Source organism: Xiphophorus couchianus, chromosome 4 (assembly GCF_001444195.1).
Source record: "Xiphophorus couchianus chromosome 4, X_couchianus-1.0, whole genome shotgun sequence".
NCBI classification, from domain to species: Eukaryota; Metazoa; Chordata; class Actinopteri; order Cyprinodontiformes; family Poeciliidae; genus Xiphophorus; species Xiphophorus couchianus.
The window spans coordinates 31,237,541-31,258,125 of record NC_040231.1 but is presented as its reverse complement, the minus strand read 5'-3'; the positions used below and the strand labels follow the sequence as shown (position 1 = coordinate 31,258,125).

Genomic DNA, 20,585 nt, shown 5'->3' with positions numbered 1-20,585 from the left:
TTCCACTCATATACACAAGCACACACACACACACACACAGAATAAATCCTCTTGTTCTGTCTCAGCTCACCCCCATCATCACTAAGGAAGGCCCCCTTGGGAGAAGAGGGCACTGAAGAGTCCCAGACATCGATTGACTTTGGGTAGCCTCTGTCAGCAGACTGTGACGTCTCATCAAAGCGCCAGTATCTGAACACAATAGTGGAATAAAGGTTTTGCTTCTGGTTGTCAACTAGGCCAAACTAGGCTTGATACAGCTAGTATTTAAACAGCTCATAGTGAACTGAAAACCTCTCTAAATCAGCTGAGGTGCATTTAGCTCAAACTGCACATGTTGGCACTAAAAAAAGATACATTAACACAATGAGGTGGATACATTGTCTATGCATTATGGATTGTGATGCATTTTATGTAAATGCATCACTGACAGACTGAAGGCTACTTTACCTGTCTCCTTGAAAGAAGTAAGTGTAGCCGGACGGTTCCCACCAGATTGCGGTGTCTATCCGGTCGTAGGGAATATCTCGACCATAATCAACCAGATCGAGAGGGTAGCCCGGTTCCAGGTTTGCCTCCCTGAAGAGCCAAAATCTGTTTCCTGATGAAGACAAGGGGAGAAAGGAGAAGAAATCGGGCTGGTTTACTTTCACAGGCAAATATAACCTACATAACCTCAGGAACTTTGACATGTAAGGAAAACTAAAGCGCAGGTGCAAGCTTTTTTGTACTGGGACTGGCTCAGAAATACAGGCGCTCATCCATGCATTTCTGGTAGTTCAAGTCAAGAACAGTCACAGAAACCCAGCCTTTATGCAAGTTTGTACATTATAAAAATGAACAAATGATGTGTAATCAGAAAACACATCAACAGCGAGTATGGCATCACTGAGTAAGAAGTTTGGGTTTGGAGGTAATTATACATGAGGAGCGGCTGGTCTTCTGTCAGACTACAGCTTTATTCTCACTGAAAGAATGATTTTACTGTTTCCACAACATTAAGTTTTAAGGTGGAGGTGCTCAGTTATGGCATTATGTTCTTTCTGATATCTTAATGTAATCGATTCTAGAAACATTTATTCTTCAAAGATACTAATTTACATTACAAGCCATATAAAATGACCCATTCTCATTTACCCAAATTAAGCAACTTCTTTCTGCAGCAGCTCCTCGCGAATGCGTCCGGAAAATACAAATGCAACGTTTTTCAGTCTTCAAAATTAAGCTAACAAGCTAACAAATGACAAGGACCTTTGAAAGCAACTTAAAAAGGTCAATATTATCACTTACACAAAGTATCTTGCCTACTGTTTAGACAAATAACAAAGTGACACTTTTTAATTGTGTATTTTTCTAAGAGGGCTGAATTCTCACCTACTTTTTGGTTTTGCGCTAATTAGAGAAGTTAAAGGATTGCCTCATTGTGCCTATAAAAAATGTTGCCATGGTATTGAAAATACTATTTAATATTTAGTGTGAAATTTGAGTATCGTTACATTTGACTCATTTTTTATTTTCGAACATCCCTCTACAAGCCTAGTAGGTTTTGTCTTGGCAAGCTGACTAATGCACAAATATATCAGGCAGCTTGTCGTTTTGGCCCTCTGCCATTTCATAACACTTTTTTGAGTGCAAGATAGAGCCGTCTGCTGTGAGACATTTTGTACCCTCAATGTGTCAATTTCCACCTGCTAGAGGACATTTTAACTAATGCTTCAAAGTCATTGTCGTTGTCTACTGTACAGAAATGTGGTCACTTGCTATCAGTAGGGTAAGATCTACTAGCAGGAAGTTGCTTGGAGCTATTTTGATCAGTGGAAATAATCTGTCAGTCTATGAGTGAACTGATTTCTGATAGGAAAGTATGAAAGAATGAAATAGTAGAGTGTGGGTATAAACTGGGGGCAACAAATTGGGTACCTTTGCTGCAATTACAATGAGGAATTACACAATTCAGTTGGGCCAGCAAGAGAACAATGAATGAGTCTGTAATCCATAAAGTTGAAAAACAATCAGTGAAATTCAGACTGACAGTTGACATTACAGACGATTCGTTTTGTTGGTGCCTGATGTACAAATGTTCTCAAATGCAGCAAAACGTCTGCTAACCGAGTCACCACAAGATGTAGAGCAGTAATTGACATTTACATCATTCTTGGCGCATTTCACATAAACACAAGCATAAGAGAAAAACTGACTGCAGTGACTGCAAAGGAAAGTAACACTGACTGATCGGGTGGGTGTTCTTTTTTTCTAGGAATATACGGCCCTTCTTCATATTGAGCTGTGAGGTCTGACTTTCTGCCCAGGGCCTTTTCTCCTTGTCTGGCCCTTCCTTCACTAATGGCTCGTAGCCAAGTGTCACGCGGAGAGGCTCGCCAATGACATCATTCGCCTCATTATCAACAGCTGCCCCCAAAGCATGCAGTCCTTCAGAGGGAGGCAGAGCTAAAGGCTAAACGCTTCCTTTTTCATTCAGCAACTTCCATTGAGAGCTATAAAATGCTAGCTGCTCTCTGAGACTGACAGTTTAAAATAACAGGCAGTACTGAGAAAGATTTATGCAGAATACATTATGTACTGTAGTTCTCTTAGAGGGAAACCAGAAGGTTCATAAACTTTTCAAAGAAGGCCAGTGAAAGATGTAGTAGTTTAGAATACGGAGAGTAAGACACATTTTGATAACGACCGCTGTTAAAATTAAATGGATTGTACATTTTCAACAAATCTGAATATTACATTGTGGAAGTTTGTGTTAGTGTACCATTATTACTGTTAGTTAGCTTAGCTTTGGGGTCTACTTTGACTTTGACTCAGGCGTATTGAAGGAGGGATACATCTAAAAGTTGCGGGTATAAATTAGGTCCAGGACCTAAATGTGTTAATTTTAATTAATTAATTACACAGATTTTAATGAGTTAAAATTTTAACGCAACCATCTGGCAAATGTACTTGGAACATTTGAGTGCAAAAGTTCCAAGTGGAACCTTTGTACTCCAATGTTTCCGGTAAGCCTGTAAATCTGAAGCACAAGCTACATCCGGAAATAACAGCGAAGGGAGACAAAGCGGCTTCTCTTGGCTCACTGGGGGTTCATTTTTTCTTCAATAAAACAACCAGATGGGACGATGGAAAAGACTATCGTTGTGTTTAAGTTGTGCTAAACGCAGTTAGGCTTTCAGTGAAGATATTCAAGCATAAAATAGCATCTCAATGCTAAATGTGTAGCAGCAGCATGTTTAGCATGGCACTTCTTTTTCAAAGAAGTTCCATTAATAATCAGGGATTCCTGAAACACTGGAAATCTGAATGGTAGAATAACACTTTGCACCAATCTGATGGTTAGAGAATCTGCATAACAGATTCAAAACATAGACATATGTTGAGCTCATATGTCTATTTATTCAATAATTTTGCAGCAAAAAGGGTTTTCAAATTGAAGATTTTGCTTATTTTGTTCACATATGGTTTTCGACTAAAATCTGATGAATTAATTCACTCAATTAAACATCTACATCGCGCCCCACCACCATTTAAAACTTTTATTTGAAGTGTTGCTACACAAAGTTGTCTTGTTTGTAAAAACTGATTTAGAGATCAGAGATCAACTCATCAAGCTTTTCCCATATGATCCCAGTTTGGGCTCTAATTGGTTGATTCCAGTTTTGTCCAATTGCTTTCCTCCTGCAAACAACTGTAAGGACCTAACAAGAAGAATGTGCTGAAAGTCTTTGTTTTGGTGTGATGCTTTTGAATCCAGAAAATGAAGGGATTACAAGAGTTTTCCCATTTATGCACCAAAGCATACGAGCATGCTGTTGATTGTAGGCAGAAAAGTGGTGGAAGTTCTTAGTTTTGATGGATTTTCTGATCACCACCCAGAGCCAATCAGTGAAAATGTGCCGATCTTGATCTCTGACCAATTCTTTGCTGTATCTCCACTTTTTATCGCATAAAAACACATTACTCCAGGTCATAGCTGGTTATTTCCTGCTATTTCAAGCACAAAGAAAATAATACATAATAGTAATGGCTGCAGTAAAGTACCTGTATGAATTAGAGCACTGCTTTTTAGCATGAGAGCCCTGGGCAGCATGCTTCAGTGTGTCTTTGCGAACTTTCTGCTTACCTTTAAAGAAGACGAACCGGCCGTCGTGTCTCTCGTAAGCGGCATCGATGTCGCCGGGCAGACCCCTCCAGAAGTGACCAATGGGCATAGGGTAGTTATCCAGGACCCTGTTCCTGCGAACCCTCCAGAACCACCGACCCTGCAGGGTTCAACATCGCGGGTGTGAGTCCTGGCATTACTTAGAACATGACATGTGTTCGTCTTCACACCCTTAAAACACATCAAACCCAATGAAACTACAAATTAATAATATAATAAAACCTGACAACACGCTGTATTGAAAGGGTGCAAATAAATCCAGACCAGTAATTTTCCCTGGTCACCAAGCTCTTGTAGCACTGAGGTCACACACACAGCAGTGTGTTCAAACTCTGTGGTTGTTCTGCCAATTAAACTGAGCGCTAAAGGATAACGAGAGCGGAACGGACAATAAAACAGCAACAGCAGAAAACTGACAGGCTAATAACAGTTTGATGGTTTCATCACAGCCCATTACTCCCCTCTCTGCTCGTCACTCTGCTGCTACATCGCATTCTTCATAAAGTGCTTTGTAATTTTCACTGTCCGGTTAACAGCACAAAACAATGGATATCACTACTATCCCATTTTATACAATCATTTGGTAAAACTTTGGCATATGGGCATTAAGATCTCAGTTAAGCGCTACTGATTCCAGTAGACCTACTTTCACCAGAAGACTGTCTGATTGTTTCTAAGTGGTGAGTCAGTGGGAGAACCTTCTTGATCTGTAAAACAGTAAAATGCTCGGCGCTCGCTTCTTTCTGGCAAGCACACCTGTTTTCGTCCATCATGTAGGACACAGGACGATGGATTCATCTGTTTACCATGATTGATAAAAATCCATCATGAATGTCTTCCAGACTTTCAACGAATAACCAACAAATGTAATTAACAAACAAAAATCACAGCTGAAGAACAAATTAAGGATTGGCTACAAAATTACTAAAAAACTGATATTCCCTATAAGTAATTATGATTATTCAAAAGAAGTCAAACTCAGTAATATTCCTTAGATTTTTGTTTTTTGCTCCATGTATGAAAAGGGGTAGGATTTCTCTTTATTAGTTATTTTAATGTGCCTCAGATCACGTTCAACACTGGATGGAATCCAGGAAACGGGAGTTAGCTGGCTGAGATGAAACCCTGAAGCGCAGACCTAACTCTCTGACCGTGTGCAGCACAAGTCCAGGCAGCCAGATGTCAGGCCATTGTGTCTGCTGCTCTGCATCAAACACACCTACTCTCTCAGATAAGAGATGCTCACAGACTGATCTGTGTGTTGGGAGGAGCAGGAACCCTCTCTGGAACAGACCTCGAAAAATCTACGTTTCTTATGCAACTCTTGTCAAGAGACGACTCTTTCCTCACTTTATGTTTTGGTACATTTGCATTTTGGCAGTTTCCTGGGATCCAGTGGAATTGCTCTTGGATAATGTTGAGACACTAATGCAGCTACTGCAGCACCTCCTCTGAAACACACCATCACTCATGTTGTGCTGCTGCTCTCAGACTATCACCAAATAAGTCCTGGACACACCAAAACACAGCTAAGTGTTGCTGAAATTTCTGTAAACTTCAGCCCTGACACGAATCCCGCAGACTTCTTGCATCAGTGACCAGTAAGTGTTGCTAAAGCACAGCTGACTCATAATGACAAACCGCCACAAGACTGGAGTGCATAGCATCAAAGAAAAATGTCTTGTGAGAAATATGAAAATCTAGCTGGGAGTAAAAACAGTCAGCAGCAGAAGGATGGGATTGTAAGTGAGCAGTCAGACAAAGCTAGGAGCTTAGGTAATAGCTTACTCATGTCTAACGCCTTTTAAATGTTTTGTATGGGTCCAGAGGCTCCTAAAGCCAACACCTGAACACCCCCAACTCTTCCAGCAGGGCCTGTATCTCATAAAAGAGCGCCGGCCTGTTAGTTTACAATCCACAAAGCCCTGATTGAAAGCAGACCTTTTCTTGGCCGCGTCACACGTACTTTCTCTTAAAGGACTCCATTTCTGAGCTCTGATTTTCTACGAGGAATGAAACCTCACGTCCGGTCGGGTGTTGAACCTGAACCTAAAGCTTCGTAGAAGAATTGACCTTAAAAACGAACATCTCTCCGCGCAGCATGGCAACGGTGTCGAAGTTCCCCTCGCAGATATTGGGCCCGTAGTGGTCGGGTCTGTCGGTGGTCCTGGGGCGGGGGGGATTCTGGGGTGGTCTGGGTTCTGGGCGGCGAGCCGGCACGGTGGGCAGCGCCTGAGTGGGAACGCTGTCGGGTTGACCTTTAGAGAGTCACAGAGAGGGGTCAGCTGAGTCAGCACGATGGTCAGTATGTTCTCTGTTTGTTCTCCTTAATTTGCTGAAACTGATCCAAAGCAGAACACTTAACAACTTTTACGTATATGCCATACCATTTCTTCATATGTAAAGAAATGGTATGGCTGGACAATATGGCTGATAAACAAATAAGCATTTTATATCATTTGATAGATAAATATTGATTCATTTTTTGTTTTAAATATCTGAAATACTGTTAAACTGGTGACGGGACCTTTCCTGTTTTATCCACCACAAATCTGGAACAAACTTCCAGAAAACTGGAAAGCAGCCAAAACACTGAGTTCCTTTAAATCTAGACTAAAAACTACTATTTAGAATTGCTTTTGAAAGGTAATAATTGGAACATATCTGTTGTGTATTGATGATCTAAATGATGGCACTCCTCAAAATGTAATTATTGTTACTAGTTTCTCAATTAGTGACTGTAAGATGTTTATATGACTTCTTATTTTTGTATTTTTATAATGTAATGCACTTTGAAATGCCTTGTTGCTGAAAGGTGCTATACCAATAAACTTGACTGATTGATTGATCATGTCTATTACAATATGTTGCTATTCATATATTGTCCACCCTGAGGAAATGGCTAATATAATTCAATATACAGTAAATGACATAGCATATAAATGAACCTTTTACGTACTAAATGTACTTATTTTTTGGAAATCCATCATAGTAATCATTATTAACAATCAATTTGTGAAACATTGGAAAACATGTTTATACTTTAAGGGGAAAAAAAGACAAAAAGTTGAAGACTAAAGCTTCTCCTTTAAAAATGACTCATTTATTCCTGTTGCTTGTGAAGATGTAAAAAGAGAAGTTAAGATGACTCCTACTCAAACATGCTAAAAGCTGAAACAGTGCCTCACTAGAGTGTCCACACACCTTCAATAGCTCACAGTGTGACACAATAGTAAGATGATGCTGTGGGAAAACTGGTCAAACCTCATCAGAACATGGCTGCAGACAGAATGCACACAAATGACTGGAGGTTGAAAAACAATGGAGACTATAGAGACTCCCATATAGTTCATTCGAACTGACGCGTTGTCACAAGGTTTCTGAACGTTTGTGTTCACAGATGTTTTATGAGCTGAGGCTTCAGTATACATCCCTAACCCTGACCCAACAATGTCCCAATTTCCATCCAGTAGTTTTTAGCCGTTTGATAGTCTTATTATTATACTAGTTATGTAGTGAAGAATCCTACAAATGTACATTATTCCTCACCGCGTCACACAAACACTCCTCATAAATATTTGTGTCTCCTGCAGATCCAGTGGAAGACAAATATCAACGTTGCTGACTCTGGATTCGTTTCGGGACTCTTTGCACAGAACTCTGTGGAATTGTTTCCATGCGGGTCTGGTGTGGAGAACGGGAGGCGGTTGCCTTGATTTCTGCACTTTGGATGAAGTATGGGGGAACCTTAAGGTTGAGCAATTAGTTGCAGCGGTTTTGGTCAAAGAATGTCATGTGTTGGAGTTGCTTAGGCAAAGTCTAGACATATCAAATTGAGAATTTACAGCAAGACTTTGTAAACTGATTTTCTCAGACACTCCTTCCAATCTGACTCATTTTTGCTTCATACAGTAGCACCATAAAACACCTGCAGTTGTATTTGTAGCAAAAGACGACTCAGAGGGGCGGAGTGAAAACACTCACCACACTCTTTAGATTTTTTATTTCTAAAAGCATTTTCATAATAATGCATCATTATGTTTCCCCTTCATACTTCAGATTGATTTGTTATATAAAATCTCCTAGTTTGTGGTTCTACAAAATATATAAAAGTTTAAGAGGGATCTATGTTTTTCTACATTTCTAAAAGCATATCCTGACATAACCCGACCAAAAGTACATAAATCCTTTTCCCCAATACTTTTGTAAGGGAACTGGTATGAGTTTAAATGAGAATGAACTGAATAGTGGAGTGGAAGGGTCAAAAGATTACCATAGATCTGCTGTATGCCTTGTCGGTCGTCGTCCGGAAGCTGGAAGTTATCCGTCTCCATCCACTGGTAGAAGGGAGCCATGATGGCCAGGGGGTTACTGGAGTGCTCCAAGCCCAGAGCGTGGCCCAGCTCATGGACCGCCACCAGGAACAGGTCATTACCTGGATCAACACAGAACTCATCAGCAAACAGGCTGTAACCAGGAGCTAACCACTGAGCTGAGGATGTCTAAAAGAAACCTCAAAGAGATTTAAAAAAAAAAAAAAAAACTGTATTACTGTATTGATCCCAAGGGGAAATTAAATCAAGACTTACTTTTATTGTGCAGCTTTTGGGACAGGAAGAGGGAAATCGGTATGTGTCACATATAAGACCGATTGTTCCCTTATTTTCTCCTTTCAGTGATCAAACAGACACAGCTATGCTAATGACAGCTGATATGAATCAGTACACATTCCTATCCATTAAACAGGTCAAGGAAGTAATGACCCCATGCACACTGCAAAAACACAGAATCTACTGTAATTATTCTTGGTCTAGTTTCTAGTACAATTATCTCTTGAAAGACAACAAAACTGACTTACAGATAACATTTCAGCAAGTTATAGGAGCTTGTTTTAAGTCAATAACTCCTTAATATTGATTAAAAAGTACTGGTTCCATAGGTAGAATATTTCACTTATAACATGGGAAAAATGCAACTAGTACTTTTTATCAATAATAAGGAATTATTGACTTAAAACAAGCTTCCTATTATGCTGAAAAGTTACTCTTAATTTAGTTTTGTCTTATTTCCAGACTACTAAGATATTTGCAGTAGGAACTAGATCAAAAATGCTTGGTAATATTTTGCATTTTTGCAGTGAGGCATTGTACATGTTGAACATCTCAGATCAGAAGACGTCAGAAAGAGAAGGAGAGAGAAAGAAAAAGAGAGAGAGTTCCGTAAAGGTAAACAGCACATTTATCTCCAACATGTTCTTGTAGGTTCATATCTGAAGGGAAGCCAAAACAACAGAGGGTATTTCCTCTAACTCTATGCCTCTTTGTTCTTCACCCGGTGCTGTGAACCCCGATGAACTTTGAACTTGCAAAGTGTTATGTCTGACCCATAATGAGCTGCACTGATTGGTCAGACTGGCGTGAGTGACATCATGTTTTAAAGAAAATGACAGTGACTTCACTGCTGTGCATGCACCAGAGAATAAAACACAACGATCTGGTCTATCTGTTCATTTCCTCTCAAACACACACAAGGACAGGGATACCCCCCCCCCCCCCCCGCCCTTTCCCTACCACCTTTTGTACTTTCCAAGTCACATGCAAGTCCTCATGGAATGCTGAGATACAGCAAACACTTCAGGGAGGAGAACAGCAACGGACAAGATAGAGTGCAGGAGATAGCCGGCGATGAACGAGGAGAGAGTGAGCTCTGGCTAGAGATAAACAGGCCTTTGTGAGGTAACCGTGGCGACCCTTCAGCTGGACACAGAAAGGAACAGGAAACCTCAAATGTCTCAGTGCAGCTAGATGTTAGGAAGCTAAATCAGAGTTATGCAAGTTCACCACTTCAATCTGTTGTTGTACATGTGAAAAAGTATTCACTCCCTTATGTTTATTCTCTTCTGTTTTTTTTTTCTATCAAACTGAACGGTTTCAGATCATAATATCAGGAAATGACAAGATTAATTTATTGAGGCATGATTACTGTACAACCATTAACATACCTTAACAGAACTGTTATTTAAATACATTTCTGTTATTTATTTAACAGAAATAAGGTATATTTCTGTTAAATATACCTTAACAGGTGTATATATATATACACACACCTGTTAAGGTATATGTATCAAATATGACCTAAAAGACTCTTTACCTCCTAATTTAAAGCCTTGAAATTGGGCTTCTGTCTCTTTAAAAACTCCTGCTCTTTCTGAAGCTCCGCCTTCAAGAAGTTATCATAACGTGGCTCCTCTATTAACCCTTTATCAACATTTTTACCAAGGCTGCACTGAAGTAGCTTATATAATGAGCTCAGCAGATGTGCAGTTCCTCCAGGTGTTTGCTAATTGCTGCTGGCTAGTCTGAAGGAGCTGAATGAGGAAGTAACAATGGAGGGCTGTTCTGTGAGGAGGAAGCTTGGAAACTGCAGCTCTGAGGAGGAGTTCTGGGCGAGGTTCCATCTTGAAGGCGGTGCTAGGTCTCACCAGGTGTCTAGCACAGCTAAATGGTTGCCATGGAGATTGAAGGATTTCTCAAACAAGGTGGAAGAAACAAGGTAACACTCCAGGTCTGTTTTTGATGATTTGATATTATAACATGATGCTCAAAGGAGTCAATTTTGCACAATACTGCCCCTTTATATAATTCATCATAAAAAGTCAAGTATTTATAAAAGTTAAGGACAAATAAAAAAATCTATAAAAAAACTAAAAAAGTGAAATAAAGGTGAAATTAGCTTTGCTAAATGCAAAATACACAGATCATAATATTGGAAAAGGTTTCTCCTCATAACGAGAAACTGGTTTGTTTTTACATGTTACGACCAGAAATTACTCCAGAATTTATTTCTAGTAACTGGAAGCTAACGGCGTCCATCAGAACCTGTCTGCACATTGCATGCAAAATATTGCATTGTGAAAGAAAACCGCCAATGATATTTTCTAGGAAAATCCTGCAGTGTCACTGCTGCTCCAACCAAGCTAATTCTTGTCCTCTTTCGCTCACTTCCGCTGCCATCTCCTTTCCCTCTGCCTCCTCCTCGCCCTCTTCTCACTGTCTGACTCTAATAATAAGTGCATTAGCATCTTCTGCCTGCCGTTTATGGGTGGACCCGCGTGTCAGCGGATCTGTCTGAAAGATAGTAACATAGCAGCGAGGCAAGCAGCCTGGCATCTTCCATTGTGCACTCTGACAGGTCTTACTTTCACAGTGTGACATGTTCAAGTCCTGTAGGAATTTTGAAGCAGTGCAAGTCATGAATTTGTTCTAAAGCAAATCCAAACAGCTCAAATAAGTGGCGAACACATGCAAAATATGTGCAGCCAGAACACATCATCTGTAGCTAAAATTTGTTGTAAAAATTTACAGCTAATGTTCCTTCTTAATCCCATTTCTGAAAGCAATGTGTGTGTTCTGTGTGTCTGAGTTACCATCAACGGCTAATGAAAGACGAGTGAAAGACGAGTTTCACCGCAGCTTAACAGCAAAGCTAAGGTGGAGAGGAATTAGTGATAGGACAAACCTTCCAATGAGGTTAAATGTTTTTATCTTTGAGATGTCTTTTTAAAACTTTATGAATAGAGAGCAGATAAAACTCCATTTGTGAGGTAACTGAGTCGGCCATTCAAAACGAAAAAGAAAGATTTAAAAAGTGCTGGAAGTGTCACGATATGCGGTGTGGGGTGGCGAGGCAGACGCTGAGGACCCAGGTTGAAATGAAGAAATGAAGATTTTAATGATGAATTCCAGAAATATAAAGTCCAATAATCCAGGAAGCACAGAGAGAGAGCAGAAGGCTAAGGCTCCTCAACTGGTAGCAACTGGAAAACACGATGGACAACACAAACAAGACCATCCGACTAGACACGACTAGACGTAAGACCAGACCCTTTTGACAGGGACCCGACAAATACACAGGAACACAGGTGACATTAAATACACAGAGGGTAATCAGGGAACGAGACACAGCTGGGAACAATCTAGGGGAAGACAGGACAACAGGGAGACTCAATAGACACAGAAACCTAAAATAAACACACAGAACAACTCAAATCACCACAGGAAGTGAAGCAAATGAAGCTATCTCTGACCCCGGTGAGGTGCTTATCAACGGTCTTTTATTTTAACTCAGTTTTCCTTAGAGAACTGTATTTGTCAAAAAAAAAACGGGTTCCCAGAGTTGAGAAGGCCGAAGCGACACCTTGACAACCAAATCCAACTTTCCAAACCTGCTGCTCGTTTTGCCAATACTGCTCCTGCTGTACAAAAGCAGTGAGCTGTGTGATGTCTGCGTGGGATTTTTGGATGAAAAGGAGGAGTTGTTTGGTTCAAACCAGCAGGGCTGATCAGTCACACTGTGCATCACAAGGTTCACACCTCTAATCTTTGATTTAATAACACCATTATTCACTTTTCAAAACACGTTGAGAGCTCACTCTGTGGCCAGGAGTCTTCGACAGGGAACAAACTCAGGTTCACCCTCTGCTGTTTAAACCTTAAGTTTAATTTTTCTTAACTCTGTAGGATATAGTGTTTGATTTGGTATAACGCTCAATATTATCTAAATTACTGCAGGACCCCAAAAAGGAAAAATAAGCTACAGTCATATTCAATAAAAAAGAATGTACGAAACGATGAGTCTCATTTGTCAGGTTAAAAGTACCTTTTGAAAATTACAACAGGTATTAGATATATTTTTTATGAACCCTACATTTCTGTTTTTATTGGTCTGATGTTATAGTCTGCTTTTAAATATCACGTTTTATCAGTAACAAGTGGAAAATCATCCGAAGTAAAGGTTTTCAAATATCTATTTGTGTCTAATTAATCTAAATAATGTGTTTCACTCTGTGATAAAGTTCATAAAGTAAATGTACTTCAATAACATTGTAGCTTATTAAATGGGTCTGCATGTACTCGCATTAAAACTGTCACAATCAGGTTCTGGATCAACTTCAGCTCAGAAGGCTCACGCTTTCTGAAAAGGAGCTACTTTTCATCCATAACCCTCCTGGAAGGCAGCAAACATTACATAATTAAATGTGTGTGTAGGCGTGTGTGTGTGCGTGTGTGTGTCAAGGCAGACAGTAATTTGGTTGTACTTTGCTTTAAAGCTGTTTAAGTAGCATGGCCAAACAAGGGGAGCGGTCTGCAGATCTCCCCGAGTGGAACACTCTCCCACTTACTGTGCCGTTCCACTGTCCCTGTGATCAACTCTGAAACATCCCCCCCCCCACACACACACACAGGCGCACACAAACCCAAATAAAAATCTCTAAGCTCCAAGCTCTGCATGGGGCTAGATTTGGTATCTGCATCAGGAAATGTAATTAGTTTTAGGGGTTGTGTCGATGACAATATGACAGCTTAAAGGAGACGAGGTAAGGGTTAGACTTTGATTTAAGTCCTTTAAAGTGCAAAAGAATCTGAAACTTTTGTGCATTTTAGGCCGCAACCCACTGATTTAATGGTTTGGTGGCCACGAGTTTTACACAATAAGGAACTCCAGGAACAGTGGTGCAGATTAGTCACAAGTTGTGTTACCATCCAGTCATGTGAGTTTGAAGTAAACTTTTGAAAGATAACAAAAACAGCAAAAAAGGAAAATGTGAGTTAGGTGTGTTTCCATCTACTGGTTTGGATTGAATCAACCATACTAGGCGAAGCATAAATTTGTCAGATATTGACGTTATGTTTTGTTGTAATAAACAAGACGTAAGCTTGTGAACCAGCATGAACCACAAATGTCAGAAAAAAAGAGAGTCCTCCCATCCATGCTGGAGGTTTGAACTTGGAATTTGTTTTCAGTTTCAGGCCTCTGGTAAAGCACAAACCTAAAAGTGGTCATCATGTTTACGAAACATTATGACTAAAATCCTTAAAGTCCGTGATTTATTACCTTGCACGTTGTGGTTCCCAATGGTCCAAGGTTCGTCAGCATCAAAGTGCGTGTCCCCTCCCATCCCTGGTCCAGGGAAGTAGGCGTGAGCCAGGAAGCCACCCTCCCCGTCAAAAGGTGAGCTGTCTCCGTGAAAACCCGAAGCGAAGAAAATCATGATGTCCGGCTCCTTTCTGCGTCCATATTTAATTTCCTGGTAGGGGATTTCATCGAAGGTCAGAGGGGTGACTCCCTCCCAGATCCTAAAGGCCCTCCGGATGGCCTCGTATGAGTTGTACTCTCCAATTTTAGGAGTGTAGTTCTGAATGCTGAAGGGGCACGAAGAGGTAGAAAGAGTGATTTAGTCAGATTACAGAAATAAAAGAAAACTCTGAAGTGACTGTGGAATTCGCTGCTCTAAAGTAGTCAGTTTGTTTCTCTTACCTGTAAGTGAGATGGCTCTTGCTCCATTTATGTCCAGTGAGCGCGTAACGCTTCCGACGCACGTTGGTTTTGATCTGCCCTCCGAACTTGTCAGGCACACCGCAGCGGGGTCTCTTCATGGCACTGAGCAGTTTCAAAGAAATCAGAAACAGGAAGGAGAGCTTTTCAAATATGGAGGACCCAAGTGAGAAGATGAAGGGGGAGCATGACGTTACAAGCCCTGCTATGTTTTCTTCAAGTCCTTGACATTGTAGTTGTACTTTTATGCTTTCACCATACGGCCGAGTCAACCGTTGGTTCGTCTGTTTTTGTGAATGAGAAGGTCTGTGTGTATAGAACTGTCAGTGCTGACCTGATGGTCTGAGCGTCCATCTGACCGGTGACCTCCAGACCGTAGAAGCGTTGCATGTCACTGACGGCGTTGGACAGGATCTGAGCTGATCGCATGGTGGACATCTGTCGGTTGGCCTGGGGTAGGTACCCATACATCCTCAGCCATGACTAGATGTAAAGAAGAGAAATACATTTGTAATTACTGCCTGATCCTTAGAGTTCATCCAGGCATTTTCCGCTGAACCTGTGAAGCCCAAGAGAGCAGATCACAATACGTCGTTGTCAGGATTCTCTGCTCCATATGAAAGACTTTGTAAAATGTAAAAACATCCAAACACTTATGTAATCACAAAACCCATTGTGTTTTATTGGAATTTAGACCAACACAAAGAAATGCCTCTCTGTGAACTGGAAAGGAAATATTCCTGCTGAGGTAGAAAAATTATCATCCAGAAGGGAGGGGCCATTCCAAATGTTACTCTAAAGAGTCACACTTTTTAAAATATGCATTTGGAAGATGTAAAGTTTGTGAACTTCATCAACACATAGCATTCAAAATGTTGTCACAAATAGGAATCTGAAATATATGGCTAGGGTTTTTTTTAGCCTCTTGCACAAAAAAGCCAAAACACACAACCAGAGCAACTATGTAAAATTTTAGATAAAAACATAAATGTGTGTTGGAATTGCGCAGTCAAAGTCCAGATCGTAATAAAATTAAGAACCTGACTAAACGTCAAAGTTGTTGTTCATGGATCGTTTCTTTAGCAAACATGGTGCAAAATTCTGTTATTGCAACAAAGGATTCTAAAGCGCATTGACTACTATTAGTATTGTTCTATGCAAATGCAAACCACACTTTCTGATTCTTGGTTGTAGAAAACAGATTGACATTGGGTTGCATTGGACATTCTGACTGTAACAGAGTGAGGCCCACAGCACTGTGGGAGGAGGGCCGGTGGGGGTTTGGTGGGACTGACAGATATGAGGGAGAAGCCGTGATACTTGACCCAATCACAGATGACGCAAAGTCTGCCCCACCTGTTCTACAGAAACCCAATACGGCAGGGGCATGCACTTACTCTACTGCAGAAAGCCCAAACATACTGGACGGCTGGGACAGTAACATACTCTTACACACACCCAGTGGTGGTGGGAAAAAGGATAAAACAGAAAGCTGTGCAGGTCTCAGAATCACACCCATCTTTCACAGAAGACATGATGAAGGTCTGTATTTACTTACCCACTCCTTTCAGGCCACGGAACAAACTCTGCTCTTTCAGACTAAGTGCTCTGATCACATATCTGTGCTGCTTCACAAACAGGCTGGTGAGGGTGAAACCATTCCAGACAAAAAAAAAAACGAAAAAAAAAAACAAAAACTCGCTCAATAAAGCCTCCAAGGAAAACCCCCTTTGATTTAATTCTCCCCATTTCCCCTCTTCAGTTCCTACAGTCTATTGAAATTCAATATGCTCAGTGTTATGGAAAGGTCAAAGGGGAAGGTGTGCAGCGGAGAGGAAGTGGTATTACCAACTACTTCCCGGGGGATCAAATTAAAAATATCTGTCAAGCCAGTAACATCCGACCTGAGCTTCACAACCCCTCACAGCAACGCAGCGCTTCGCCTGCATGTGTTCTTCCATTACGATAACCTCTATGCTGCAGCTGGAGCTGGTGCAACATCAGGCCTAACTGACCAATCATTGTAGAGTCTGACAGATGAACACTGTCCAACACCAAACTTTAGTCTTTTCCCAGCAGTTTGGGACAATAAAAGCAACATGAAGGTCATGTTATATAAATGCATCATGTGCTCAACAAGAAAGGTCTCTAATCTTACTATGCAAGTGTTACCAATGTAGCTCAAAAGGGCTAAAATGTTGAGTCATACTATTCTTTAAGCTTTTAGTCAATTTAACAAGATGGCTTAAAGAAAAGGAGTGCTTGGAGTTTTCTACACCTGCAGCACATTCCTGCCTTCACCTGTTGTTGCACATGGCCAATCAATTGGATAAATGAGGACTACTACACTTTTCCACCCTTGCAACAAAAAAATATATTTCCATTCACCTAAAAAGATCATGGTGTGGAAACTAACAACTTTTCTCCTACTGAAGCAACACGCTTTGGTATGTGAGTAAAGCAGCGGAATCTGGATGACCTGTGGTAGACAATAAAAACTTGGGTCAAATAACAGTTTGCGTCTGATGGTTCAATCACTGACATAGCAGATTAAAAACACTAAATATCTTTGGTGTTGAGATCATATGTCTATTTATCCAATAATCATCAAAAAGGATTTCTTAAATTAAATGTTATTTTACATGGTTTTTGATTAAAATGTGTTTAATTTTGATTCATTATTTACAGACCCTGCAGTGAACTCAATAAAAAATTCCCATTACTAATTTTTCAACTATAAAAGCAATAAGAATGAGCGGTTCCTCTACATCAGGGGTCTCAAACCCGCGGCCCGCGGGCCAACTGCGGCCCTCGGGACGATAGTTTGTGGCCCCCGCCTTAATATGAAAGTTTAATGTTAGTGCGGCCCGCGAGTTTGATATAATTGGCACTTTTCAGTGTTGTGTGCTTAGCTGAACGAACTTACCAATCACGGTGGAGTATATTGCTCTCGGGGGCGGGACATCGGCCGGGCCTATTTGAATTTTCTATTTGTCATTATTTGCATGCGGTACATGCGCAATTTCCGCGGCCGCTCCTGCTTCACGTGCTTCAGCATCCAGTCTAGACCCGGAAGTTGCTGATCAGTGTAACGTAATTAAGGTTAGGCGCTGTAACTCTTGGGTTGTGTTTAAGGGAGGAGAGGAGGCGGCAGATTCGTCAGGACGGTCTAAAACTCACAACCACACTGGTACTGGGAATTCCACAGTGTTGTCCTTTAATAAATACGCTCTTCACCGACCTTTCAAAGCCGGTTGAACGGCTGCTATATTATCAGACATGAAAATTGAGCAGCGTCCAAACAACCCGTAACATTACTAAAAAGTTAGGGAGCTAACATGTCCGTCTAGCACGTTTCTCCCACGCTCTCTACCGAGAAGCCGTGGCGCATACTTCTGACATCATTAGCAATACTAGAGTATCTTAAAGAGACACTGCACAATTACGGCTGTTACAGCGCCTGACTACGGCCAAATATGGTAATAGGCAATCAGAAAGGTTCGGCTGAGGAGACCGTGTGTGTGAATGCGGCCCAGCCTCACCCAGACTCTACCTCCAGCGGCCCCCGGATAAATTGAGTTTGAGACCCCTGATCTACATGTTTTTTTCTGCATAGCATATCTAAAATCGAAAGGAAACGATTATTTAAAAGCAACTCAAATGGGGTTTTTTAACCTCAAAGTAGGAGCTTTATATTTTTAAGTGGGCAACTTACCTTAATTTTTCATATAAAAATTTTTTTTTCCCTTGTAAAGCGAGATGATGTAGTTTATTCTAAAAGCTGAAAATAGAAATAAGCTTTCACAATAAAAACCATAACGAAAAACATTTTATGACCTTTCATTTTTACATTTAGGTAAATTTACCAGCTGCAAAGACATTTCCTCACAGCTTTCTTTACCTATTGCTCAGAGCATGGGAGTGCTCCCTGACCCTGACCTCTGACCTCCTTTATTCTGTTAGGCTTTTAAGCAAAAGTCTCAGAGAGCCTCTGCGGTAGTTAAGGGATAAACAGTTCAAAAGAAACGACTGAATGGATGACTTCATCCATTACTGCTGCAGAAGATCCTGATGAAAGCCCAAACTTTTTAAAACTGGGTTTTAAAAGGCCAGTACCTTCAGGATACTGCGTGTTATAATTCTTGGTTAGGATGAAGGTTAACAGTGTTGGGCCTCAGGCATCAAAGTATTTAACTTGAGGAACTTCCAAAGGTCAGCCATTCATACACATTTGTATAGAAAGGCAGCCATGCTTTGGTGGAGCTGCTGCTTCATCTCCAATTCATTTTCTCACAAGTTTTATTTACTGGATGATCGTTAATTATTGCAGTTCATGCATAAGTGATTTTATTCTCTTTAATAGAGCCATAAACACCAGAGAATATTTTGTAACCGTTAGACCTTCTCTTCATCTTATGTGAACTGTTCTCCTGCAGCTATCTGGTCTGAGTCTGTGCATGTGTGGGCGTGTGTGTGTGTGTTGGAGCATGAAAAAGTGTACTGAAGGTTGAACAGGAAGTGACCCTGACCCACCGAGGACTTAAGATAAAGAAGTTTAAACCATGTCCAGTCAGCAGAAACCTGCAATGCCACACAAGGGCCACTGTAGATAGAAAAAAAAAGAGAAATAAATTTCTGCCAAAGAACTCCGAAATTTTTAGATTAATCTCAGACATTTCTAGAAAAAAACAAGGACATTTCTATGTTTCAAAAGTAGAAGATTTGCTGGAAAAAAAACTCAGAAACTGAGATTCATTTCAGAAATTTTCTAGAACCATTTCTGAGTTTCAACATTTCTGACTTAATCAAACTTATGTCCTCGTTGCTAAATATGCTAATGAGGGAGAAACAAATTACTGTTACAGGAAAACTGTTTATCCGCCGTCATCTGTAGCCATGCTAACTAGACTGAGCATTTACAAAAGGATCTGTTAACAGAGAAATTGTAGCGGCAGCAGATAGCAAGGGGGCGAAAGAGCAGCGCCACATGAGATTGTGATTGACAGCACTAAGACCTGCCTCTGGGCTCTGATTGGTGTTTCTAGTTCGCACTAGGAGAAGGCAGAGGAGGTTGAATTTTTTCACAGATTGTCTAATACCATATTGTCAGGCTGTTTCAACAAATATCTAAAAAATATTTTTCATAAGTTACATATTGCACCTGCACAAAAGCTCCACACCAACGGGGAAAACAAACTCTGGTCCATTTGAAGCAGACAGAATGCTAAGACGCAAATTACATCTTAGATCGCATACATGTTTGTCTGGCTGTGGGGCTAACACCTAATGAAAAAGCTAACTTTCCACATATCTGTTGGTATTTACAGCATGTGTGGTGTGTGTATCATCTGATGCTGATTGGTCTCATCACTGTGCGTATCTGTTGTCAGACACAAGGGCAGAGTTGCAGAGTAAGAAATATGTCTGGAACCCCTGAACCTGCCTCCCTCATCAGAAACGTTAAAGCACCTCGGTCTGGAAGCTTACCCTCCATCATCAGCTGGGCTGAATACAAAACTATCTGAGAAAAGAGAACGGCCTTGCAGCTGTGTGTGTGTGTGTGTGTGTGCCCACCCGGTTTTGTCTATTAAATGGTCTTTCAAAGAGTCCTTGAGTCTACCTGCCAAAAACAGGCCCAGCAATATACAAGGAGTTGTAAAACCTGCCAGTGTGGAGACTGTGTGCATAAATATGTGTGTGTGTGTGTGTCCACCACAATGTCAGCCAAGATCCTAACAGAGCTTTTATTCTGAGACTTGGTCTGCTGCCATGTCTCAGACATGCAAGTCTTACTGAGAGGATGGATTGGAGTGGTGAGGGAGAAACACAGGGAGGCCGGGAACAAGAGGACAATTTCATTAGTTCCATTTTCTGATTTTCCCTGAAATACACACCAAGGGTAAGAACAAGTCTGGTTTTAATGCTCAAGAGAACATGTCTGTGGTAATAAACGTATTAATCAATCAAAATAGTTTGTTATCATCAATCGGTGTACCATTTTAGCTCGCTTGGTGATTCAGAACTTTCCAACTGATCACACAAATGTAAATCTAACTCTGCTACATTTACTGTTCTCTGGAAGTGA

General features: G+C 40.8%; 1 protein-coding gene across 2 annotated transcripts in view; it reads right to left on the bottom strand.

Moving 5' to 3' along the window:
- mmp15b (matrix metallopeptidase 15b) overlaps positions 1-20,585 on the bottom strand; it is a 32,396-nt gene that overhangs the window by 6,638 nt on the left and 5,173 nt on the right. For both annotated transcript variants that reach the window (XR_003595147.1, XM_028014755.1), the window contains exons 2-9: positions 14,835-14,983; positions 14,483-14,605; positions 14,060-14,367; positions 8,439-8,600; positions 6,239-6,423; positions 4,127-4,265; positions 448-598; positions 71-189 (exon numbers count right to left, since the gene is read on the bottom strand). Coding sequence is in view for 1 of the 2 variants with exons in the window: in XM_028014755.1 (XP_027870556.1) it covers positions 71-189; positions 448-598; positions 4,127-4,265; positions 6,239-6,423; positions 8,439-8,600; positions 14,060-14,367; positions 14,483-14,605; positions 14,835-14,983 (1,336 nt within the window). In the remaining variant the exon portion in view is untranslated. The remainder of the gene's footprint in view (positions 1-70; positions 190-447; positions 599-4,126; positions 4,266-6,238; positions 6,424-8,438; positions 8,601-14,059; positions 14,368-14,482; positions 14,606-14,834; positions 14,984-20,585) is intronic.